The sequence below is a fragment of the Primulina huaijiensis genome, chromosome 9, assembly GCF_012295235.1.
Source record: "Primulina huaijiensis isolate GDHJ02 chromosome 9, ASM1229523v2, whole genome shotgun sequence".
Classification (NCBI taxonomy): domain Eukaryota; kingdom Viridiplantae; phylum Streptophyta; class Magnoliopsida; order Lamiales; family Gesneriaceae; genus Primulina; species Primulina huaijiensis.
Window position 1 is genome coordinate 22,512,978 of NC_133314.1, and position 21,701 is coordinate 22,534,678.

Genomic DNA, 21,701 nt, shown 5'->3' on the forward strand with positions numbered 1-21,701 from the left:
ATTCTCTAGATTTATTACATGGGTCGCAGAAGATTTTCTGGTATGCTATTGCCCATGAGTAGGTCTCTTTTGAGACGGTCTCACGATATTTTAGCTGTGAGACAGGTCGACTTTATCGATATTGACAATAAAAATTAATACTTTTTCATGGATGACACAAATAAAAGATCCGTCTCATAAAATACGATCCGTGAGACTGTCTCACACAAGTTTTTGTCATTGCACATTTATATATAGCTCATTACATTGGAAGTAATATTTTTTATGCATTTTTATACATTATGTTTATATAATAGACTGGATTTTAGAAAAGACGTGGACTCGTTCATATGATCATATAAACATGATTTATAAAAATATACCAAAGAAAATATCACTCCCGGTAAAATATAGTCCAACCCTTCATATAGGTCGGTTAGTTTATGTTAGACTTTAATTTTCAGTTTCTAATGAAATATTGTTTTTACGTGAAAATTTAAGATATTTAAAAAATGAGGTATCTTATTCAATTGATTATTAAAACTGGGAAATGATTTTTTTTTTTTATTAACTTATGTAATTTTGAGTTTTTGTCTATTAAATTTAAATTATGGTTTTTGTTACACTAATTTTAATTTTTCGGTTATTTTGGTCTAATTTATGACGTGACGTCTGTCAAATAAGTAATTTTCCATGTCAGTTCAGCTTTTTTCGTTTATATGTCAGTATTTTTTATCGTCATATAAAAATATAAACCAAAATAATAATACATAAAAAATTAATCTATCAAAACCAAATATTATAAATGTAGTGAACTATAACTCAAAATCGTAAAATTAAATAAACAAAAAATATAATGTTCCCTATTACAATTATCATATTAACTAACAAACCATGTGATAAAAGTACCAACAGTATAAATCTATTTTGAACACATCCAACTTTAATGATTACCCATATAATTTTATCAAACAAAATGTCACTTCATTCGACCTATATTACAATAAAACTTATACAGTTAGAAATAATATCAAAGTAAATTATCGGTACCATAAGTTTCATTTTCTTTATCAATTTTTTTTTTCGAATGAGTTTATCACACAAAATTTGTTTATTGTGATTTATCTGAATAACGTTATTTTCAAGTCCCAAAATATGCACTAAAAATGGCTGCATGGATTCATACAATATATATATATATATATATAAAATAAAATTTGCAAGTCCCAAAAATCTAAACTAACTATATATTCTCATGCGTATATGTGTATACACACACCATCCTGCATACGCGGAGAACAGATCTATGGAAAGGATTTAGTGGGGTTAATGGGCCACTATCCCTGAATTATTTATTAAGTAAAAAGATGAATGGTGGCGAGATCAAGTAATTTAATTAAAAATGTTCAATTTATAATAGCAATTAATGTATCTGTTCCTCTGCTAAGCAAGCAATCAAAAAGGGGTTTTGCTTTCTCATAATCTTCATAAAGCAAACATAAAACACCATCTTAACTCAAAAAAAAAAGTACTCTATCAATCTTATTTTACTCTAAATTAAAGGGTGCGGCAATTCAATGAAACAATAGCCCTTGTGAACTTGTTTAAATATATATCTTGTTATATTTCTGGTAGTTTGGATGATGATGAAATTATATTTATGTACAGTGAATTAGAAAAGGTAATATAAGTTTAGTTATCTTTTATAATTTATTTTTTTACTGTACACCAATTATTGAATAAAATTTCAGCTATATTGGGTAATGTGAAAGTGGAGTAAAAACAGAATATTTTTTTCTTGAAATATAGTAAAAAAAGAATCTCGATTAAATAATTGAAAACTATTGTAGTTCTTCTTTTTGATTTATTTTATGGAGAGAAATTATATTTTTGATCATGCATCTTGTATATATTTTTTTTTATCATTGTTATATTATTAGAGAAACATTGTTCATTTTTTTCTTTAAATTTTAATCACTTTTAATGGAATTGTTGAAGTGATATCGTATACATCAACAATATTTGCCACAAGCTCAACAAATTCCCGTAATACATCATCATTTTCTTGCATCTTGTTGTTCCCTTTTATTAAAAAAAATACCAGAAAGTATTTGTACAAAATAATATCATTATGACATTTAAATTTGATTATTTAGATTTGTTAAAGATAAAACAATATATCAATATATTAATACATTTGTAAATAATTGTAAATGAAACAATAATAATTTTTTTAAAAAAATAAGATTGTGGATTTGAAAATGCAACGAAAAAAATTCGATTTGCTTTATAAATAGACTGAGTTCACACTGGTGATGGACAAGACCTAAAAGCATATATATCTGTGTTGGACAAAACCAAAACCCTAGCTATCAATATATTATGCAATTTATATGTTAGCTGTAAATCTTAAAAAGATGAAGATGACGTCTTACAAGAGGTTTTAAGGCAGCTTTTTATGTATCCTTTCTGACCTTACATGCAACCCTTGAGACTCAACCAGAAACCCACTCTATGGCTATGGCTATGGCTATGGCCAACTACGTCTAAATTTTAACCTTTTTGAATCTAATTCCAGTACTGCTAAATTCTTACTGTCTTCACCTTAATCAAGGGTGGAGCTGTCACTTAAGCCAACCTAATTTTCTGTTTTTTTATAAATAAGAATAATATAATAAAAATTCTCAGATAATCAGTCCAATTTTGAACTTTTAAACACTTATAATGAATAAATAGGACTTTAGTAAATAAGATGTGTGAATATATTATTGAATTTAGTTACTAATTATGAGATGAAGTGGATCACGAATCATATATACTTTCACTCGGACCTACATAATATAATAAATATTAACCTCCAAAATATGATACAACAGTGGATAAGACATTGAACTCGGCAGAAAAGACATTGCAAAATGTACTNATTTAATTAAATTGATTTCTTTATATTATTAATTACTCATTTTGAAGCTCCTAAACTCCATAGCCAGAATACCTAATTTAATTATTTGTTGAAATTAAATAATTCATAGAAAACAATTATAGTCTAAAATCTTTGCAATTGGAAGCATAAACACAATTAGTTTATGTTTATTTAGGTTTTCTCAAATAATAGGAATTAAGCAGAGTCTACAAATAAAAATAAAAGGTCTCATTTGTTCCAATTGCTAAGCTGTTTTAACCTTGATGGCCCAGTTCCACAGTGATTGAGTGGCTGAACAAGAAAATAGGGTGGGAGGTTTCATTGGGAAAGTAAAGATTTGCAAAAACCAATCAGTAATCATCAAAGAATTAACTTTTAATTACCTCTACTGTTAAAACTAAACCTATGGCTATAAATATAGAGATAAAGAGAGATATGAGGAATCCATATACAAACAACATTTTGTTTTCTGAATCCGTCGCAAACACCGCGTGCCCTCTGCGAGTCCTTTTGGTCTTCTCTCTCTTCTTTTTAATGTGTTTCTTTCCATATTTTCTTTTGTTCACTCCATTTTGCTGTCTGTTCTGAGAGAGGAGGAAGCATGTATATATAGATAGTGTATGTTAAAATCGTCCGAATTTTTGTAATGGCCATGATGATAAAAAGAACAGAGCACAGTAGCGTGGCCCAATTCGAGGAGGAAAAGATAAACCTGAACAGTTTACTTTGTCAAACCCATTCATGAACCAAATAACCCTTAATCGACTGACTAAAAAGTTACTACCATTAATTCTACAACAACTATTTAGGATTACCTGTAAAAAGACTGAAACAAGTAGCATAAAATTCGGGAGACCCCTGCACAGAGATACCTTCAAAAAGAGAAAAAGATTGCTTATGCGTGTGTACAACAGGAAGGGGAGAGAGAGGGAGTAGGGATGCGAGTACGTTATCTTTGAGGGTATGTACTCTTTTTACAACAAGTAGGAGTTCTGAATCTTTACAAGGAGAAGATCTACATACTTAGAAATACGCGGTAGATTGTGCAATGGAGGATGGTGAGGGCTCAGGTAACATGAACCCTCATTTCATGGCTTTTGGAGGAAACGCAAATGGGTTTTGTCCCATGATGATGATGCCTCAGGTGGCTGCTACTGGCCCTCATGGGGACTGCAGCCAAACGATATATCTACCTCTTCCATCCACTAATCAACAACACCTCAATCTCAACAGCAGCTCCGGCGGCGGCTGTTCTATGATGCTTGCAGAACATAACAATAATACGAGTACTGGGTATTATTTCATGGAAAGCGACGGAGATGCTGGCAGCTGCTCCGTCAAGTCAAAGATCATGGCTCATCCACACTACCCTCGCCTCTTGGCTGCCTATGTTAATTGTCAAAAGGTACAGTTTTGCAGATAATTTAATTGTGTTCACTCTAACGTCTTTGAGGATGAAACCGATAGGCGATAGTGACAGTTAAATCATGCTCTCTGCCCAACTGATGTCGGATACTTTATATTGAGGCAGATAGGAGCGCCGCCTGAGGTGATCGCGAAGCTCGAGGAAGCTTGTGCGTCCGCTACCGCGATAGGCCGCAACGACAGAAGCTCCGTCGGAGAAGATCCGGCACTTGACCAATTCATGGAGGCCTACTGTGAAATGCTGACGAAGTATGAGCAAGAACTCTCGAAACCCTTCAAAGAAGCCATGCTCTTCCTTTCGAGGATTGAGTGCCAGTTCAAAGCCCTTAGTTTCTCTCTCTCTGATTCTGGTGGCAAGCCCTCTACTCTCTCTGTTGATCCTTTTTCTTTTTTTTTTCTTTTTTTTTAAGCGGATGAAAATTTATTCTTCTGATCATCTCACTGTTTTTATTCTTCTGATCATCTCACTGTTTAATATCGAATTACTGTTTTATCTTCTGTGATTTACATAGGGAATGGATACGCACTTGCATGTTTCCAAGAAAATATTTATTTGGATTTTGTTAGTGTGTATTTCCAGATGCTACTTCATCTCCTGGCACCCATAATATATTTTTCCTTGTTTTAATTTTCTTTTTTTTTTCCTTCTTCCCGCACTGCTTTGCGTACCATCTGCGAGTGAAGTTAGAATCTAAAACACTAATGCTAGGTTTTCTGAGTTTTGCAGATCGGAGTTTGCAAGTAGTTTCTTCTAGTTCCCGTGTTTTTTCTTTTGGTTCACTCACGATATTTGTGAATTTTACCAAGCCCATCTTTCAATAATCTTTCTTGAATAATGTGGCACAACATATATTAGTCAATTTAGGCTCTGAAGTTCTAAATTTTTGTTTACAAGTGATTATGTTTGGTTCTTGTATTTCCCACGCATGACAGAAAAATCAGAATCTAGTGAAAAAGGAAGCCACTCACTTATTTTGGAAATATTTCAATTTTATATAGATTTTAAGAATTTGGTGAAACACGTGTTCTTGTAGATGTAATGGAGCTAAAGATTTGGCTGGAAACCCTTTCATTTTCTTTAATGTGTAGGAGGAACCAATCATTTATTGTCAATGCACATTTTTCTTCTTGTTATTAGAGAGTTTCGCATGATTTTGTCAAAATCATGTTATTGTAATAAATTTGTGGATGTTAATTATTCCACGACGCCTGCTTTATGCTATTTGTGATGCTTGTGGACATCTGCACCAAGTTTAATTTGATGAATCAAAATCACGTTTATTGTAATACATTTGTGGCTGTTACTCATTCCATGACGCCTGCTTTGTGCTATTTATGATGTTTGTGGACATCTATACCTAGTTTAATTTGATGAAATCCACGATTTAGATACACGTATACTTCTCTTCGTGTTTCTTTAAGTTCATCGTATGATCTTGCCAACGTCGAAAGAATAGATTCTATGTACTTGTGCTAGCCTTCAGGTGGGGCATGGACTTGAAATTAGTCAACTGTGTGAGGAAGACACAATATACCTAAATTAAGTCTATAAAAGATCAAGCCTATGGACGTTGGCTCATTAAGGACTATATTTTCTAAGCTTAAAATATTTGTGTCGCTCTAGAAATATTTTCAATAATGAACCTTTAAATTTTTACTGCACGCCTATGATCGATAGATTTAAACATCGATCATTATTTTGAATAAATTATTTTGGAATCGCACTTGGTTAGATCGTGACTTGGGCACTCTATTGGGAGGAGAGGGAGATTTTATTATTTATTAGAAAAGTCATTTCACGTACACTACAAGATTTTTATGGTATCTTGATTTTATTGTAATTTCCTCCTAAACATGGTTTTTTCAAAACATGACTTTCTTAGGTTGAGGAGAATATATAGTTCAGTTTACGACTTTTTCCCAAATCCTTGCATTAAGTCAGTAGTTATATTATCTCAGCCAACAACGTATGGCGATTTATTGGAACTGCCATCCCATGTCAATAAATTTCCTAGCGTGCCAGCTGGTGGTGGTCGTGGAGCTTGCACTTTTAATTAATGATTGTTTTAAGGTAGATTGGAAATGACAAGAAATCATTATATGCATGATTTAAGTGTCGTGAATTGATAAATATGCTGCTTACACATAGTTTATTTGTACTTGAAATATGCATTTTGCTCGATTATTGCCTATGCATCTCAATCCAGTTCCAATCAGCAGATTTTGAGAACTGCCGTTTCACTTTTTCCGATCTTAATTTGTGGTGTGATGAGCTTATTTTTCTATATTTGAGGCATTAAATCTAAATTTTAAGTATGACAAGGGTGGCATTAATATAATTATGTGGAAAAGTATTATGGTTTGTACACGTCTTACTGCTCGTTATGTCACAGCTTGTGGCGATGCAGTGGACAGAAATGGTTCGTCCGAAGAAGAATTCGACGTGAATAACAGTTTCATCGACCCCCAAGCAGAAGACATCGAACTGAAAGGTCAGCTCTTGCGGAAATATAGTGGATACTTGGGCAACCTCAAACAAGAATTCATGAAGAAACGAAAGAAAGGCAAGCTGCCTAAAGAAGCAAGGCAGCAGTTACTAGACTGGTGGAGCAGACATTACAAATGGCCTTATCCATCTGTACGTGTATCTAAACCCGGCCCCCCGTCTTGCATTTCTTGCATTTTAACACTATTGATCAATTGTTGAAATTTCGTGGCAATTAATGTAGGAATCTCAGAAACTAGCCCTAGCCGAATCAACAGGTCTGGACCAGAAGCAAATAAACAACTGGTTTATCAACCAAAGGAAACGCCATTGGAAACCGTCGGAGGATATGCAGTTCGTGGTTATGGACGCCGCTCATCCTCACTACTACATGGACAATATTATGGGCAATCCGTTCCCAATGGACATTTCCCCATCGTTTCTTTAATCTGAAGATCAAGTCTGGAAACTTTAATATATAGCATACCAGTTATATGGGAAGTTTACTTATTTCAATATATTGTTATACATTTTGTTTGCCTGCAGCTGCTCTAAGATTCTAGTTGTTAACTAATATGGAACTCCCGAAAATTAATTATTATGTATAATCTTCTAGTTCTATTTTATTTTCAAGTTCTCGTTTCATTATTGTAATAAAGAATAGACAACATTGAAACCTAAAATTAATGTAAACTAATGTTTTACAATTTATCCAGTCTTTCTCATTTCTCTAGTTTCTTGCATGCAGCTTGAGATTGCAAACCAACCCGAAGATTATTATTTATGTTTAAATTATTATTAATTATTAATCATTATTAAAATTATTTTGTGTTCGATAGAGTTAATCATAATATAATTAATTTAGATAAATGATTTTTGGAATGCGAAATAACATTTATATAAGATTTGTTTGTAATAATTGTCTATACTAAGTAAAATAATCATAACATGACATTTGAGTTGTTTTACTGTTTTAAAAGATTTTAGTTAACTTGCATCGTTTCCATCATGTATAACTTTTAGTAAAGTGATAAGCGAATGATCCTACGATTGATATATATCAGAACCAAAGTCATGAGTTAGATTATCATAGATTGCAGGATTAAGAGTGAGATTGTTGGAGTGCAATAAATGTCCTTACTGGATACATCAATCGAACCATGACGATTGAGCTGCTATATCGTTTAAAATATTTGAGTTGCACCGTTATCGTCAGCTATACATTTTGATAAAACGACAAACATATGATCTTATATTTGGTATCAGAGTCAATGTCACGAGTTCAATTCTCATTGATTGCAAAAAGTGCAATTGTTGGAGCCTAATAATTATTTCTCTTGGATAGAACAATCAAAAAGTGACGCTTGAGCTACTATATGATTTTTAACGTTTAACCACTATTACATCAAGCTATAACTTTTAGTAAAACGACAAACGTTCTGTCCAAGATTTATTTACATCATGACTCAATTAATATTACATTATAGTTTTTTTCTTTCCTAACTATGAATCATAAATTCTAAATTATAATTGAAAAATTCGAAATCTCTCATCATTTTTCTATCAATTCTTGATCATTTTTTTTAATTTTTGGCATTATTAACTATTTTAAAAGTGTTTTTATTTCGAGAAATTCAAAATTAGCCTTCAGTTCCCAGCCGTCATTTTTTTTTTGTGTTCAGTCCCTGGGTACTTTTTTAGTACCGCATTTCCACATGAAGTGTACCACAATTTGTATGACATAGTACCACAATTTTGTGGGTAGGGAGTGAACCCAAAGAAATGTTTTGATTGAGGATTTTTCACTAACTTCCCCTTTTTATTTTTCATCGGCTAATTTTAACTATTATATGGACTTTTAAATAGATAAAAATTAATTAAAATATAGCGATAGTAGCTATTTTTGACATTATTCAAAATATTTTTTTACTAAATATTATTTTTTATTGGTTACATATATTTCGTGTGTATATATATTCTAAATTAGTTTTTGAATTAAGTGAATATATGCATATTTTTTCATGTCTTTTTTGATGTTATGACTTAAATTTTAAAGAAAATTTTAGTAACTTTTGAAATATTAATATTGTACTCAAAGATTATGAGATTATTTTTTTTTTAATGAAGAAAATACATTTATCATTGTACTTTTCCTATGACGAATTTTTTTGTCTTCCCTAATAAAAATACCTATCTATATCCCTTACCTCGAAAGATTTTTTTATTTAATCTATTATTTGCTCTTTAATTCTCATATATTTTCTCATAATTTTTACATCAAGTAAATTATTTCAATAATTTTGAAATTAATATATACATCATATCTATTTTAATCACTTCATTTTTTTCAGTGTTTTTAATTCATTATACATCAAAATTCAGGCTTATGTTCTTTCTCGTTAATTTATTATAAAATCCATTAGTCTTTTAATTTCTCTTTTTTTCTCTCTCATTAATGATATTTGAATGGAAAGATATATCTTTTTTTGGTTTGAGATAGTTCTCATTACATCAAAATTATTCAAGAAGAGGAATGCAAAATGTATCATTTGATAAATGAGTATATCTGATTTATTATCACGATGATTTTATCTCTTGTGAGTTTATTAAATACTCTTAAATATTTTGTTATTTCGAACTTTTTAAAATATTCTCTATATCTTGTACCCATGTTTTTATATGTTTTTAAGTTTCAGTTATTTGGAAAAAAGAAAAAAGAGAGGCAAATTCATGCATATGTTGGCCTCAAACAAGCATAGTAGTTTTGATTGTATGTTATTTCATGCTTATTTGAAGAGGAGGACATCTTAGGGTTAACCAGTTCCATATGCTATCCATGTACAGCACATGGTGTCAAAAGAATGCTTTAATATAGTATGTATGTATTCATACTGTTGTTAACAATCGAAAGAATGCTTTCGTGTGATTAAGAATAAAATTGGAAAATATCCAAAGCAATCCAATCAAAACGTTACAAAACTGTAGATTACGCTACAAAACTTAAGCGGTATAACACATACAATCCCGACATCGAGGATATCTATATACACTTCTTCCGACAGGCCGTGAAAACACACGTTTATTTTGCCTCACGGCTTTCGTCACTCTCGTCTCAAATACTTTCCACTCTATTGTGTTGTTCTTCAAAAAAATGTCAGCAAGCCTCCGTTTGTTTGGCCTGATTGATGGCATCTTCCCCCCACCGTAATAGATTCGATACCCGGCTACTAGAGAAGAAAACTGACTTCCAGAGTCTGTCATGGCAAATACGTCTGAAGCTGTGCATACTATGAAGTCAAGTGCAGCCAACTGCGAAATTTTATACTCGTAAGGGACTAAGAAACCGTACTTCAAGAAACATCATCCATCGTAGGGAAATGTGACAACCCAAATAGAAAAGGATGAAAAACTCGTACCACGGTCATCTTTAACAATACGATAAAAGTACAATAACAGTAGAGGGTAAATTTCTAATTTACCTGAGATGAGAAATTTGCAAATGGTTCGATCTCAGCAGAAGAAAACAAGTTTTCTTTGGTTACTAAATTAGGGAACAATGTAGTCAAGGCTGACAATCTCGACTTCCCTCCATAAATATGAGCCCCTGCAAGGTATATGTGGGACCTTCGGTTAAAACCAAGGGCCGCAAGCATGAGCAGAGTCTCCTCCGGCATTAACGGGCATAGTCCTTCCAATCTTAAATCTGTAGGGGAGGGTAACCTGCGTGAGAAATTTGTGTCAAGAACCATTAGATAATGGCAGACGCATCCGTAAGTCTAAATGTGAATGCTTCAAAAGCCTCAGTCACCATACATATAAGAAAACACTAGTTCAACCCACAAGAAAAAACAAGCTTGGATAACTTCTCCAAGAAAAAGCATTTTCCAGAAGTTTGTGGCTAACTTTAGTCCCGATAATGTGGAACGGGTTTAATGAAACTCAAATCAATACTGAAAATACGTACTTTTTAGTCTTCTTCAGTTCCGCCAATGCAGGAAAATGGATGTCCCTATAAGCTTCTAATTCTTGCATTTCATCTTCACCGCCACCGAATTCACACAAAGAATGAGCCACCATGTCAATTTCAAATCTCAGATGTAATGCCAAGTACCTAGATGTTTTAGCTGCATGAACTTTTTTCCCCTTCATCTTTGACAGAGAAAAAGGGCCAACAAGATAATGGTCCAAATGTCCCAAGCCGGTATCGTTTTGACGCATTCTCTGAATCAGCAGCGCGCCTGCTTCTTGTATTTTGGGAACGAACCTCAGGGCATGAAAATTGCATCTGCATCGAAGTCTCTAGATGATGTTCTTTAATTAGGAAGCAACGTGGAAATACATGCATCAAGAATGAAGAAGCAAAATTATAATTTGGAAGGATAGAGCTGAGACAATTTCTAGATTGGCGTAAACCAGTAAGGTAAAAGCTATCAATATACCTGTATTTGACGTGGTATGGGATCAGACGCCAATCGGTTCCCAAATCCAACAAAATGAACGACTCTGTTGCGGTGTAAAATGGGAAGAATATTTTTCAAATAAAAACTTGGCTTAGCCTCTTTTACCACATCTATGTCTGTCACCTGAAATGAAAGTTAACGTATCATACCACAACATTTGGATTACAAGCACCAATGAGTCGAGCTCATCGCCGACTAAAAAACTGAACTTGTGTTTCATGAGGTCTTACTAAAAAATGCTCGAGCTTGATATCAAAGCTAGCGAGCTTGGGTCACAAGCAGACTTACGATCTCAATTGAGTTTATAATTTTGTTCATGAATATTATCGTGAGTTCATATCATAAATTCGGCTGGCGATCTCGAGTTTGAAATGTATTTGTGAACTTTATCTAAACATTAATATAATATTTTTATATAATAACAATTCTATATTAAATAAAAAAGTATTAAATCTTATATTTTTTATTAAAATATTAAAAGTTAACTAAAAGCTTGTGAGTCAGCTTGTTAGTTCAACAGATAAAGTAAAACTCGTGCTCAATAAAACCTTCGCTGGTTGCGCTAAATTCAAGCTGACTACTAAGACTAGTGAGCAAACTCAACATATCTTACAACCCTGATTTGGATTACATTCTTTAATAAATTTAAAATTGGAATCATTAATTACCTACAATAAATTGAAATGTAATCTCACCACACTTCCAATTGCATTTAAGTCCAATGACTGCAATTCCTTTGGAAGTGTCTTGACAATTCGAATATCAGGCTTCAAGTAGTTGATGAAATGCTCCTCCTGGTATATATCCCCGAACTGACTATGAGATTACAAATTTTGATCAATTTATGGTCGAAAAACTAAGAAAAATTCGTTCATAATGACATACAGAGTTGAAAGCACTCATAATAAAAGAACACCAGACAATCCTTGCCTAAATAAAACAAAATCTACCAAATACTACCTGGAATCCCTCCAAACACTGCTGTACATAAATATGGGAAGAACAAGTGTTGCATTAAGTAACCTAGCAATAGCAACAGAATTGCACACCTGTTACCAACCACGTGAATCAATTAGGCAATAGAAATGGTTTCATCATAAAATTTGAATAAGTACAAACAATATACATGAAGCATATGGCTTCAAAAGTTAAAAAGGGAAACACATACAGCGACTCGCTGCTGATTTATTCCACCATTTGCAGTGACCACTATATAACCATTGTCACCCTCTGAAATTGAAATACATAATTAGGCACCATATCTATGTAAAAATTTAGTCAAGCACAAGATTCTGTGAAGACTGAGTACTGACCACTAGGTTTCCAATCTCGTGTCTGAGAACAAGGAGTCCAGGAAGAAGCACGGATGTAAGGTTCCACCCACAAGTCCTTAGGCTCCGGCTTGTTCTGTTCCTTCGTATTAAAACATAATCAACTTAAGAGAGCATATGAAAACACAATAATCAAACTCATAAAATCCCATGAGATCAAGGTTAAAAAAAGTTGCACCTCAAGTATGAACATACCTCAGCTAACGCATGAGCAGCCTTAGACAAAAGCCTTGCAAATATTGTTTTCTGTGGTTTTCTCCCTCTACCAAGCTTTTCTAATTCTTCCTACATCCATACAAAATACTTTCTTGTATAATATCATATTTAACAGATGATAGAACATGATAAGGAAAAAAAGTGCTAATCATTTCACCATTCAGATTGCCAACCGTTATCATTACCATCCCAGTTTAGATTAGATGAACTAAAGGAGGAAATTGTTAAGATGATTCGCTAATGAGTATCCAAAGTGATCCTGTTAAGTAGTATTCGTAGAAGGAACAAGGAAGTTCCAATTAATAATTTTGACAACTCCATCATAGTGAAACTACTTAATCTCCAGTATAAACAATTGTGACAACTAAATGCAAGTTGAAATCTTTAAACAAAACCATCTCCAGGGACACAAATTGTCAGTAGGCCGACAGTTATATCTGTAGATCCCTAATAAGAGTCAACTTTAAAATATGGGAACGAATAGTTTCGGGAATTTACAAGAAAACACAAAGAAAGAATTAATGACAAAAAGAAAAGCATACCCGGATAGATACAGTGGAAGAATTGACTTCTAACAACTTAACCTTGATTTCCCCTCAGGTTCGACCATGTTCTTGGATCCGAGAAAGCATCCACCAGTTCATCAAGAAAAAAGAACCAATCAACACCGCCAATCCAATCGTCCTCTTTTTCCTATACCACACCTTTATCTTGGCTTTGTTCATTTTCTTGGTATCAATTACAGCACCGCTAAGAAACCCATTAAACCACGTCGTCGACGAGTCGGGTGAGAGGGAAAATGCCGAGAATCTGGTCGGGGGCGACGACCGGAAAGAAATGGCGGGTGAAGAATCGCTCAGACGAGCCGGACTATTTGACTTCCGGGAATGAACCCGAGACCTTGGCGGATCATTGCCATCTTCTTCGTTGGATGTGTTGCCACTAGTTGTGGTGATGTCGGAGAGATTGGACTCGGACATGTTCCGTGCTAACAAGGTTAAGCAGAGAGTCCGTTTTTAAATATTACGTTTGCTGAGATTTGTAAATACCTGTAATTTGTAAAGTACCACAGAGTCCGGCACATAACTAAATTCATAAATTTAGGAAAATGGATATATATAGTGATAAATATTCAAATGTTTAAAATAACTCTTATACTGTGTTTGGTTGAACGATAAAATAATGAAATAATTAAGAGATAAATGATAAAAAAATTGATTGAAGTAAAAATGATAAAATAATATTATGTTTGATATGATTATTAAGAATGAGATAATTTAGAATTTTTTGATGAATTGACTAAATCGTCCTTCCACTCTTGCGATGACGGACGGGCGACGGTCGCCGATGGCGGTGATGGCGGTCGGCCGTGGGGGTGATCGGCCGACGGCGGCGGCGGCGGTCGTCGGTCGGCGGCCGTCGACTGGTGGCGACGGTAGCGTGAAGTGATGGTGAGTTTGGATATAGAAGAATGGTAAAATTAGAAAAATATGATATATTAAGAGTGGATAAATAATACTAGGGAGAGGAGTGATTATTTTATCCCAGTTTATATAACCTAATCTTTTATAGGATTGACTTGGTTAAATGAAAATACTATCAAACATGAGATTAAGAGGTTTAAAAAACATAAACCACCTAATCTAACCTACCAAAGCAGTTTTACAGTCTTGCTCATTATGGGAGATGGATCTAAACATAATCTAACTAACTAAACATGTCACGTAGATTTAAAACATTATTTGACATATTATAACACACGATTTTGGATGGAAGTTCGATTACTACATTCCGTGAAAACACTAGGCCCATATTCGTGAGTCAATGAAAACAAAGTAGACATATAAATAACAAACGTTTGTGAGGCGTATCCAACATGTTATGTGCAAAAACGGGTATTTTTTTACTTATATTTCCAATTTTGGGGCAAAATTTTTAGCACTCACTATCATTTTTCCAGTGTCATTTGTCCGAACCAAGTAAAAAATTATAGTCAATGGAAACCTCGTCAAATAGTGGGAAAGCACTTCCATAAAACGTGCCGCACGTTATACAGCATGGCCTGATTCATTAACTTGGTCTTTATGCTTAAGATCGTGCTTCCAACGCTCATTATTATTTTGCTAGACAACTGTTAACTGCCCAATATAATATTATAATATGCATCTCCAATTCTGACAAAAGTTTGAGAATTTTCTCACAGAGTGTGCAACACGATTACATTTCTTGGCAGCTCCTTGTTCATATGTTCTTCCTTTTCACTGATTTTGCTTTCCTTCTTCTTTATGGCCCGTGGACCTTCGCATAATTTTCAAAAAATTGCCAAGGATTTTGGATACATGCTACAGCAAGTCAACTGCTTCATGATCTGGATTCTTGAATGCAAAACCTGAATCCTCACTGGGTTGTCTCTTGACGATCACTGCCCTTTGCATCAACCGAACCAGGGCTTGCACGACTTCAGACATGGGAGGTCGAAATTCAGGCTCAGGCTGCATTGGATTTATTATTTAGTTTCAATTTCAAATTCTGCATAACACAGTGGCCCACTGTGCCAAGCCCGAGTCTAAGAGCAAAAGACGAATCCAAAAGACTAGCATATTAGATGAGAGAGCATCTCAAACTCATGAACTGCTTCTCAATTGCTAGTGAAGCCACTTAAACATCACATAATACTAGTGCAGGGCCTTACCTGAACACAGAGGGCGATGATATCTGCAAAACGGCTCAAAGACTTTGCCGGATACATTCCATTTAAGATAGGGTCAACCATCTTTGCTAGAGTATCGATATCGTGGAGTTGAGGAGTGGCCCATCTCACAAGTGACTGTTCTGATCTCACTCTTGAACTGAAAATGGGGATGAATACGAAGGATGATGGAAAAACAAAACTTGATGCTCTGCTGGAATATTTTAAAATCACGGTTATGATAATCATATCATGTAAGATCTGGTTTTACCTATCAAGCGGTTTCCGGCCAGTCAGAAGCTCCAACATAACAACACCAAAACTGTATACATCGCTTTTTACAGTGTATATCCCAGATAAGGCAAACTCAGGTGCACTGTATCCAAACGAACCAATCATTTGGGTTGAAGAAACCTGTAAATCAATGTTGGGAGGAAATGTTATATCATATTCCTTTTTTTGCTGGGCCATTCAATAATTTCAAAGATGTAAGAGAAATCAATGAGCAAGAGACCTAATCAAACAACACACGCCTTTTCTAGTCCACCATGCAAGTGATTTTGACCTCTAAGTTCTACAAAACAAGACTCTATATACCAACATAAGTCCCACAAGAGTGCAACTAAATAAATAGGAGCAGCAGCCAACTTGATGTCCAAATTTACCACATTGTTTTACCTGTCGTTCTGTGTTCGGTGTTAGAGAAGCTAATCCACAATCTGAAAGGTGGGGATTTAACTCATCATCAAGTAAAATGTTTGCGGACTTCAAGTTTCTATGTACAATGGAAGGCAAACACACTTCGTGCAAGTACCTACCAAAGAGAGCTGAACATTAAGATTCAAGCCAGAAGGAAGGAGAACATGTGTGTGCATGAGTGTGTTCAAAGTTCTTTCCATGTACAACATACTCCAAAGCCCGAGCAGTGCCAAGTGCTACTCTAACCCGTCCATTCCATGTCAGCATTTTGCTCCTCTCATCAGCATAGTGCAGTGTATCATGTAAGTTAGCATGTCCAATATAATCATGAACCAGAAGACGTTGACCATGTTCTGCACAGTATCCTGCCAGTGCAACAATATTTGGATGTCTCAGACGTGACATATTAGTAATGGCTTCAAGAAAATTATCTTCCTCCTGCAGGGACAATGCTGCACTGTCTATCTTTTTTATGGCCATAATCTGGAAAAATAACATGTAAAACATATGTAATATCCAAGCACGAGAATCTTTAAGTCACTGGCACACATACAAACGCCACAATGTTAAAATGTCAATATCATTTAGAATCAATAGCATCAGGGGATCACAAATGTAAAGTTGATCATCGCTTTCATGCATGTTGTCAGTTAAAACTGAAAAATGCCAGTTTATTTCACTGAAATTTTAGACCTAAGTGGAAAAGGAAGGCAGAACATATCCATCAAATCGCCTTGCTCTAATTGTTTCAAATTATTAGGCAAACTCACATGTAAATTATTGTAAATGTTCTTCCCAAGAACAAAGGAAATTACCTTCCCATTGGGAAACTCTGCCCTATAGACTCGACCAAGAGAACCTTCACCAATCAGATTTTCCTGACTAAAGCTATTAGTTGCAGTTTGAAGAGTGGCAACTGTAAAAGAAGTGGCGGTTATTGGAGACTTCACTCTTTTGACAGATCCATTTTTTCCCTGTATTTGTCTGACAGCCATGTTTTCGACTGCTGTGGGCTTGAGATCAGATACAGTGGCTGTTGTCTTCGCCCGGTGCTCTTGCATCTCTGTGTTCACTAGGGACCAAAAAGAGTGCAAGATGAATTGATAAAACGAGTATATAAAAACAGGCAATAAACAGGTATCATGTCTACACTTGATGATAAAATCTATCAAATTTATATGTATTAAAGAATACAATAGTTCTATGCACTTCACAATTTTATTTAAAACTAGTCACAAGAAATAATTCTTTCATATGCCAAAAGAGCAGAGAAATTAGTGCACGATGTCAGAAGCAGTTTTATACATGGACGTCATAGTTTCATTAGGTGGTTTTGATTGCACGTGTTACGTAAAAGAGGGGAAACACCTTGTAATCAAATCCATATTAACGAATGAAACAATTTTATACAACTAATCGCACGGAGAAGAGGTGCTACCTTTGTCATTGTCAGGAAGGCTTTCGACTGAGGTTTGTGCAGCAATTTCTTTCTTGGATCTCCTTTGAAGGCAAAAAACTAGTGCAAGAAGCAACAAAATTGTTGCAGACAAAGATCCTAGAACTAACCCCAATATGCTCCCTGTTGTCAACCCATTCTTATTTCCATTTCCAGCATTTGGGACATTAGATTGAGGTGTATGCCCACTTTGAGGAGTGCGACTGCTCCCGCCAGATTGACCTGGAGGAGGTGGGGTATATGGTGGAGGAGGAGGAGCAGGACCATTAGCAAACGCATTTCCATCATATCTGACACATGACAATGATTAGATCATAAATTTTCCTAAAGCAAGAGCATTATTCATATTATCTGATTAGTTCACATCTAAAATAACTGCACTACTCACACAAAACTGGTGACCGAGTTTAGTTCCTGGGGTATCCAGCCACTAAAATTGTTGTTAGCAACATTTCTGCAGATATCAGTATATTGACCAACTTATCAAATCCATCAAGTTCATCGTATTTCTCCTTGGATTAAGTAAATGAGATGATACTTGATGTGGGGATTGCAACACTTACAAATCGATTAAAGGCAAACCAACGAGAACATTTAGAGAACCAGTAAGTTTATTATTCTGCACTCGCCTGTGAAAGTGATAATATTAAGATATTAACATCGACACAAACATAGAGAAGCAAAAAAAATGAAAAAGAAATGAGAACAACAAAACAGGGAAAAAACTTAAAAGGTAATAATTGCCATACTCACAGAGTTGAAAGATTGGTTAGAGTACTAAAGGAAGGTGGGAGATCTCCAGTAAAATTATTGAATGAAATATCCCTGAAATTGCATCGTATTAATTATATACTTCTGAGATGAACAGATCCCGAAACAGATAGCGATAGTCCAGCAACGAACATAGATAGACAGGATACTTTTTATTCAGAAAAAGTTTGTTTTGCTTCTAGTTATAACAATATTTGTTTTAACAATGATTGTAAAGAGCACGTCTGTTTGTGACAAAGAACCAGAACTTCCAAGGAGAGAACTCTATTGTCAATCAAGGGTGCAATAATTGGTAAATCAAATATTTACAAAGATAATAACCTTACAACATAAGTTAAAAAAATAACACAAGTACTTTTTGAGCTCAGAAACACACTAAAACTAGAAGATTTTCTGCATTTCGGATTCTCACGATCAATTTAACTCAAAGCTTATAAAACTAGTCCAGTAGTCCCTATTATTTCCTGTTCTTATTTCTCAAATTACCCTAGTGTAAAGTAGAAAACCATCAATTTTAAATTGAATAGAGGAAAAAAGGCCACAATTATAAGCATGAAAAGAGACCTAAGGTATAAGACAGGAGAAGGGACAAACTCAAAGAAGACTTACATTTATACGAGAATATTTTGAATAATTAGTGAGTAAAATTTCAAATGAACAAAGAGGAATATATGGAAGTATGGCCAACATTGACGAATTGGTATTCAGAGATATAAGAACTGACTGACAAGGTTGCTAGTGCTGAATGATTGGCAAACATATCTCCAACTCCCTGAGACAAAATGTTTCTGCTGACATTCCTATACCATAAATAACAGGTATTAGGCATTAAAAACCCAGGAGACATATGGATCACACTATAAGAAATGCCAAATATGAGTCAGAAAAACTATGCCACTTACAGGTAACTAAGTGAGGTCATACTAGAAAGAGAGTAAGGAAGATTCCCGCTTATGTTGTTGTTTGCAATATTTCTGCAACAAGATAGAACAAGCATTAGAAAAAAGACGATGGAAATCACGTATCAGAGACTACTAAATGTTGAGCCCAATAAGATATCAAAATTACAGGCTTGTCAGGTTTGGTGGTAACTGATACGGAATAGAATCATGGATATTGTTGCCACTCAAATCACTGCAACAAAAGAGTGAAAGGTTGGCAAGAGGTGGAGAGCATCATCGGTAATATTTTATTCATATAAGATAAGAGATCTCTCATACAATGTCTTTAGTGACACAAGGTTGTTGAGCAAGTATCCCATTGTTCCGCTCAGTCCCAACCCAGACATATGCCTGTTCCAACGAAGAAAAGTATGTCATCAATCCTATTATTCAAGCAGATTAATGACTCAAAAGACATGTTATACCAGAGATACAATAAATCTGGAACATTGAAACTCACAAAGACACTACAGAAGAACCTAGGCAGATAACTCCATTCCACAACTCTCCACAGGGATCACCACCACTGGATCTCCATCCTGTTAGCTGCCTAGGACTATTCAATGAAGTGTACAAAACTTGAAGCCCTTGTACTGCATAGAGGCGTGACAGACCAGGTCCGTCAAGTTCAACCCACGTTAGTTGAACATAATCAAGGCCAACCAATCCATAACTGGAATTAACTTTCATGGTTGTGTATACAAAGGTAACACACATGATGATTATACATAAAACATAACCGGCCCCATTTGTATGATACGAAAAAACCAAGACTGTTTTTCAAACAGTGATCCAAATGTTTAACCATTTTTTAACGTCAAAACAGAAAAGGAAGAAAAAAAAAATCTGTTCTTTCTGTTTTCCAAACACTCATTGAGTAGGACGCACAAGCAGAAACTCACTGATCCAGCTATAGCAAACTAAAAACCTGAAACTACTACATAATAGACACTGACAAGTCGAATTCCTTTTGTCCACAGGATACGAAAATCGTTAATGATTTTAAAATGTAAAATTGAAAGATAAAGATTTCTTCCAACCAATCTAAGGGCTGATTAAAACTCAATTTGGCTACAAAATTCAACACGAACAAATTACACACCAAAACAAACATTTTCAAAAGATTATCCGTCCACACGTCAAAGTCCTACAGAATTAGGACCTCCGATTTATCAAGAAATTATTTGATCTTTAATTTTCTTGGAATTCTGAGATCATTCGAACACGTCCGAAAGATTACATCTTTTTTTCTAAATATATTATATGAGGATACTTAAAATAAATATTCCATCAACACAGCCCCTATAGTCCGTCATACAACAAGTGAAAAACCTCAGGTTTCTAAGAGACGATGCAAAATAATAACTAATAAATGATGTTACCCGTCATTTTTCCATCACATTTTACATTAACTCTCGAAGATTACCAAGAAAGTTTCCATACAAGCAAAAAAATATCTGGGTGTGCAAGAAACGGAAAACATCTTAAAGGTTCACCATCATTAGGATCAGTAATAGCATCAACGGGAACACAAAAGCTGAAGATCACCGCCCAGATCACTAGAAGGCGAGTGAGGAATACAGAAGATCTGGCCACCGCTGTATCCATTACCAGAATGTACACTGCGTCACAGCGGTTTGTGAGCGTGCATTTGACCATAGAACTAAGCAGCCAATGGCGGAGAGCAGGACAGAAACACGCCGGAGGATGTGGCGGTGCAATCACCTGTGGTAGGTCTTACCATCGTTAGCTGCAGCCTGCAGTCATCTGAGATTCACAGCTCCAGTCATGAAGACACGCAGAAAACGGAAGGTATGATTCCTTTTTTAAAACAGAAACAATTGATTGATTAATAAATAAAGTGATTCGGGGTCAAAATTGGAAGCACGGGCGATTTTCCAAATGATAAGACTCACGAGTTCGTATCCACAGATCTAGGGAGGTGAATTTATAAACTGCCGAAAATGTCCTCAAGAATATGGTTTATTATCGATAGTGCCATCAGCTGCCTGCCGACGTTGGGTTGATTACTTGGAAAGGTGCAGATTCGACACTGAAAGTGAATGGGAAGCAGGTGAGACAGTTGAAATGACTAGATTGTCCGTACCTGGTCATGTATTTTTTTGTTTGAGAGTTGAAGAAAGGAAAGAGAACAAACAATTTGATTTTATTCGAAAACAAATTTTTTTTTGTGTTAATCTCATTTTTGGGAGGAAAACATTTTGGGTTTGAAGGAGAATTTTCTCTCCATTTCTTTCTTTCTTTTCCTTCTTTCGTAACGCTCCCAAATGAAGCCTAAGACTCTTGATTTTGAATGTGTTTCCTG

General features: G+C 34.8%; 2 protein-coding genes and 1 pseudogene across 3 annotated transcripts; 1 reads left to right on the forward strand and 2 right to left on the reverse strand.

The window, feature by feature from the left end:
- Positions 1–3,346: 3,346 nt before the first annotated feature.
- On the forward strand, positions 3,347–7,497 carry LOC140984223 (homeobox protein knotted-1-like LET6). 2 transcript variants are annotated; one of them, XM_073451482.1, is made up of 4 exons: positions 3,347–4,307; positions 4,434–4,677; positions 6,721–6,965; positions 7,057–7,497. In XM_073451482.1, the coding sequence occupies exons 1-4, from the start codon at positions 3,951–3,953 to the stop codon at positions 7,258–7,260; spliced, it is 1,050 nt and encodes a 349-aa protein (XP_073307583.1). In that variant the 5' UTR covers positions 3,347–3,950; the 3' UTR covers positions 7,261–7,497. The 2 variants fall into 2 exon arrangements, with proteins under 2 accessions (XP_073307583.1, XP_073307582.1); XM_073451481.1 differs by having other exon boundaries at positions 3,348–4,307; positions 4,434–4,680; positions 7,057–7,496.
- A 2,221-nt stretch (positions 7,498–9,718) lies between these two features.
- Positions 9,719–13,900, reverse strand: LOC140984766 (O-fucosyltransferase 15-like; annotated as a pseudogene).
- Positions 13,901–14,832: 932 nt separating this feature from the next.
- On the reverse strand, positions 14,833–21,269 carry LOC140984393 (protein STRUBBELIG-RECEPTOR FAMILY 8-like). Its single transcript, XM_073451783.1, has 16 exons — positions 20,872–21,269; positions 19,836–19,968; positions 19,655–19,726; positions 19,503–19,568; positions 19,337–19,408; positions 19,163–19,234; positions 18,417–18,488; positions 18,227–18,292; positions 18,052–18,117; positions 17,646–17,953; positions 17,023–17,279; positions 16,419–16,690; positions 16,187–16,322; positions 15,780–15,922; positions 15,512–15,668; positions 14,833–15,311 (listed from the first exon to the last, which is right to left on the reverse strand). The coding sequence occupies exons 1-16, from the start codon at positions 21,032–21,034 to the stop codon at positions 15,162–15,164; spliced, it is 2,205 nt and encodes a 734-aa protein (XP_073307884.1). The 5' UTR covers positions 21,035–21,269; the 3' UTR covers positions 14,833–15,161.
- Positions 21,270–21,701: the final 432 nt, after the last annotated feature.